Here is a 5076-nt window from a genome sequence, read left to right as displayed (position 1 = left end):
CCAAACACTTGTTGTAAGAAACAGTCTTTTTCTGGGAGGTCCTGAAACACGAAGCAACGATCATGCAATAAGGTTTTCTGTACAAAATAGTGTATTAACACCTCCACAGAAATTCGGAATTGAGGCACAGCTAAGGATTGAAAACGTGACATTTCAAGGATTACATCACTGTGCATTATCTGTTGTTGCAGACAAGAATATCAGTGGACTGATCTTGGTGAAGAACTGCAAGTTTCTTAACAATCACCAGTTTGTGTATAGACTGGATGAGCGGGCAACCGTACAAGTAGAAATTCAGAACGGCGACCCACCCAATTTGTTTTGCAAAAGAGAAGGAGACAAAAGCAGCAAATTCATATGGAACAAGAAATCTCAACTTCCCATGATATTTGAAGATACCATATTTGAAGGTAACACAGGTATATCTGGAACTTTGAATTTGCTGAACGGTAATGTTACGCTCAAGAATTGTACTTTTAAAAACAACGAGGGAGTAACTCTAGCAGGTCACGTGTATATGAAACCTGGCTACGGAAGTCTCAACATCGTGGATAGTACCTTTCTGCAAACAAGTATAAAGAGAAGTTCTAATGTTTCAGGCTATAGCTCTTTTCTACATTCTGAGAGCACTGGACCTTTAATAATCACAAATTCGACCTTTACAGCTAACGACAACAGGAAACTCTACCCAATCTTTGCAACTACAAAGAGCATTTCCTTAAAAGTTGACGCCTCTTCCTCCCTTTGGTGTCCACATGGAAAGCAAATCATGGCACAAAAAGATGGCTTTAAACTTGTTGAGGATAGTGACACATGTTGGATAAACATGTACATCAACAACATCAAGGTATTCTGTGAAGGGTGTCCCAATGGTTTCTATACCCTGCAGAGAGGGTCGACCAGTGGTTTAAATATCAATAAGGGAACCGAGTGCTTGAAATGTCCATACGGAGCAACGTGTGAAAATGGAAAAATTGAAGCCAAAGAGAATGTTTGGGGTTTCAAAGTTTTAACAAGGCCACCAAGTCTGCAATTTATTCCTTGTCCATTGGAATACTGCAAACCTTCGACCCGCCCTGTTAATTATACGTACACCAATGATTGTCATGGTGACAGGTCAGGCTTACTGTGTGGCCAGTGTTCTGATGGATACAGCGAGGCCCTGTATTCCACATCCTGCAGGAAGAAAGAGAAATGCAACGATCACTGGTTCTGGATGGCGAGCTTCATCTACGTTATGGCTTTTGCACTTTACGTCGTCTTTAAACCTCCTATCTTCTCACTGCTATATCGGCAGTGTCTGTGCTTTAGGAAGACACCCGAAAGAGGTCGTACACAGACGACACAAAACACAGACAGCAGTAGTAAACACGATGCTGGGTATCTGAAGATCGTCTTCTACTTTTATCAAGTTGCCGAACTGGTGATGGTAAAGTCCCCCGAAAAGACTCTTTACCTGGTTCCTTTCATTCCACCAGTCATCGCGCTTTTTAATTTCCAGGTCAAAACTATGGACGGTAGCATCGGCTGTCCTTTTCCTGGCCTCAATGCTGTCACCAAAGAACTGTTCATGTGCTTAAAGTTTCTGGCAACATTGCTTTCCATTAGTTTCATCTATGTCATCCATCGAACTATAAGTAAGTCCTTTTACCTTCCAAAGCCATCATTGGCGTTGTACCTGGCAGTGGCTTTGGAAACATTGTTACTTGGATACGAAACACTTGCAGATACAACACTTAAGCTCATGCACTGTGTTCCTATTGGGCAGGACTGGCGGCTCTTTGTGGATGGGAACATTCAATGTTGGCAGTGGTGGCAGTACCTGTTCATTGTCTTCATAGTTGTGTTCGTCATTCCCCTCGTGCTGGTGCTTTTCTGGGGATCACTGATGCTTTCCAAAGACAAAGTGTCGGCCAAGGAATTCTTGATATCATGTGCTTTCCCTCTGCCCCTTCTTCTCATCTGGCTCTTTCGATATTGTAAGAAGAGACTGAACGGAAACCAATTCGAACTGCTTGGTGGAAATTCGCACGATACAGAAGAAATCAAGAAGGTTCTCCACGATCCTTTCCGTCCTTCCTCTAATGGCGAGCACGGCACGTTGTACTGGGAAAGCGTTTTGAGTGGTCGAAGGTTTATCTTGCTGACCATTCATACCTTTTGTACCAATCTCATGACACGGTTCGTCTGCCTGGACTGTGCATGTCTTCTGATTGTGCTGCATCATCTCATATCGAGGCCATTTCGCAGCCGCAAAGCCAACGTCTGTGAAACCCTTTCTCTGGTCAGCCTCGTTACTATTTGTACATTCAGTTTAGCTGAAGTCACCTACATCTCCGAGGGACTAGAGCCTACTGGACCCAATCAAAGCTTTGTTCGTGTGTTGCAGTGGATAGAGATTGCTGTGCTTGGCCTGCTACCAGCTGTAGCTTGCATCCTTGTGGTGTTTGCAATTGTATCTCAAGTTTTCCGTGCGCTGTACCACTGTGTAAGAGTTGTACGCAAATTTACAGCTCGAGCGCTGTCTCTGCAATCATCTTTCAGGCCCCGTCAGGTCCTCATACAGTGGGATTCTGAGGAGTTATACACCGTAACATGACTTGACATAAACACTGTGGAAATTAAGACATATTTCAATCAAAACTGTCAAAAATTCTGAAAGAAACGATCCCTTAATTATTGAATCCAAGTAGTATGAAATGAAACCCATCTTAAAATTGCAAATAAATGAAATCAACTTGATCTGAAGATGTAGGCTTTAGTAAATTCCAATTGCTATTACGGTAATGAGCTTCTTGAAAGCAAAAGTAAGATAAACTGTTCTTTTAATCAATGCTGCAAGGTCTGTTTGCTTGCATAGGCGACATTAGAAGACTTATAGCTGAAATAAGAGAGAGCTGAAACGTTTTGTCCAGATTATAGCTTTATCATGTTTCGATACCAAGTTGTAGCGAAAATAATTTTGAGTATTTAATATTGTACCGCTATGTTGATGTGTTCCTTTGGAAAACCAACATGGCGACCTTAACGACCTTAACGAGGTCGAGATTTGAAGCCTAATTTTTAAATGCTGGGAAAAGCGTATCTTTTTTCTGATACGCTAGCTAAACTTTCAAACTTCAGAAAATTTTAGTGAACGAAATATTATTACCCGAATTTACGAGCGGCTGTTTCCTTCTCGAAAATCGTAGCTGGCCTTTTATTCGTACCCAAATCGCGAGTTTTCTCTCTCCGAAATCAAAAGGCATTACTTTCCCCATGTCACCAAAGTTTGAGCTAAAAATTACTCCAGTTTTTCTTTACACTTTAAATTTAATCTGAAAATCCTAAGCGATTATAAGTTTTCCGAACAGATATTCACCAAAAAGGTCTGTTTGGTCCCCCTGTAATGTTCTTTGATGCGCATTCCGTTATTTGCTTTCCGCTGAAAAAGCCAATATTAAAACCTGGGCGAGTTAGTTAACTTTCCTGGCAGTGTCTCATCAGTGATGTTAATATGACAGAAAACGTTTGTGCGAAGATAAGTAGTTTTAATGAGCTCTCTTAAAAAGCTTTATATAAGAACAGTGGCCGTCTAGCTGAAAGAAAGGCGGAAACCTTGGTTCCCTTGTAAACGAACAGTAGAACATTTAAAGTAAGGTTAACCTAGTTAAGCGAAAATTTTTACTTAATCTTATAACAGTTTTTTCTTTTGATTTTGCTAAAATATTGGATCACGTTCATTTCAATCTGACGCATTCTGTCCAGCCAGCCACTGCAGTGATTGGTACTAAAACCTACAGTTTTGAAGTTACTTTTAGCTGAGCCCTAGACTTTTTTGTCCTGGCCTTTCTTGGTTTTCGCTCTGAATTCAAAGCGCGGCTTTGAGTACAAAGACGCCCCCGTATCTAAGTTCTTCTGTTTATTTTTTTTAAAAATGTACTAACCAATCACAGCTCTAGTGTGGACACAATGTGTGTGACCTTTTAAGCATCAATTTTTATGCACGAGAGTCAGTAAGTTGCCTGTAACTGTACAGTTCAAAGCTGAAGAATAAAACGTCTGCTGATTCGAGGTAGCTGATGTCTCTTTTTTGCCTCAAGTTCCCTCCGACAATAGCGAACTAAATCTTTTCGGCAACAAAAAATAAATCGCATATGACCAACCAGTATTAATCTTATTTTATTGTAACCAACAGATTAAAACATAATCAATTGAAAAAAAAAAAAACTCATTAGAACTAAAGTACTACCATGGGTGTTTCTTTCCGCCCAATTAAATTGCAATTTTCCTTTTAGTTTCCATTCGAGTTGGTAACTTTTCAGTATGGGCAGTTGTTCAGTCGTTCTCGTACCATAGTCTATATCGCCGGTTTTTACTGGGCGAAAACCAGTTTGGCCTAATCGCGAAAGTTCCTCTCACAGGTACAAGACGTTTTGCATGTTCCGCCTTAGCTCGCCTTGTTTCAATGGCCGCTTATAAAATAACTCAGATACTACGCGCGCTCTGATTGGTCAAAAACCTATGTACTATTGTACTGGTAAAGTCCCGCTTTTGTCCCGACATGGCCGCACTACGAAGAATTAAAGTTAGTTTAATGTCTTCTTTTGGTCTATCTGATGGTTAAAATGGAGGATATATTAAATCTCATAAATGATCATTATGAAAATTTACTGAGGGTGGATCACAAACTTGAATTTTCCCGCCCACAACAGTTGAGCGAAGGAACTAACTGAGAAAAAACGAAAACGCAGAGACAAACATATGAGAAGGAACACAACAAACAGGTCTGCTTTCACTGGACTGGAAAAATATTAAAAACATGGATATGGTTCCATTCAACATTAACTTGGAAATGTTATTTGAAAGGAATTAAAACTGATCAAATTGGTCGCGGTGAACTTGAATAATTTTTTTATGGCAAAACCTCACGCTGAGTTCTTGTACGCGCTTGAATTATATCTTCAGTTTTACGTGCTTTCAGTGCTTTCTCCCAAGTCTGTTATTCGGCGAAAACGAAAGAATACGGAATAAATAAATTCATAACAAATTTCTAAAGCAGTTTTTGTGGAACTAACCTTTATTCTCAATACCTTC

General features: G+C 40.2%; 1 protein-coding gene across 3 annotated transcripts in view; it reads left to right on the top strand.

Moving 5' to 3' along the window:
• The window catches only part of LOC144632393 (uncharacterized), a 19809-nt gene extending 15808 nt beyond the window's left edge, over positions 1-4001 (top strand). For all 3 annotated transcript variants that reach the window (XM_078491031.1, XM_078491029.1, XM_078491030.1), the window contains exon 2: positions 1-4001. This exon is cut by the window's left edge and continues 1036 nt beyond it. In XM_078491031.1, the coding sequence (XP_078347157.1) occupies positions 1-2599 (2599 nt within the window). In that variant the 3' untranslated portion in view covers positions 2600-4001.
• The last annotated feature ends 1075 nt before the right edge of the window (positions 4002-5076 follow it).

The sequence above is a fragment of the Oculina patagonica genome, chromosome 12, assembly GCF_052425735.1.
Source record: "Oculina patagonica isolate OP01 chromosome 12, crgOcupat, whole genome shotgun sequence".
Taxonomy (NCBI): domain Eukaryota; kingdom Metazoa; phylum Cnidaria; class Anthozoa; order Scleractinia; family Oculinidae; genus Oculina; species Oculina patagonica.
This window is presented reverse-complemented; position numbering and strand designations above follow the sequence as displayed.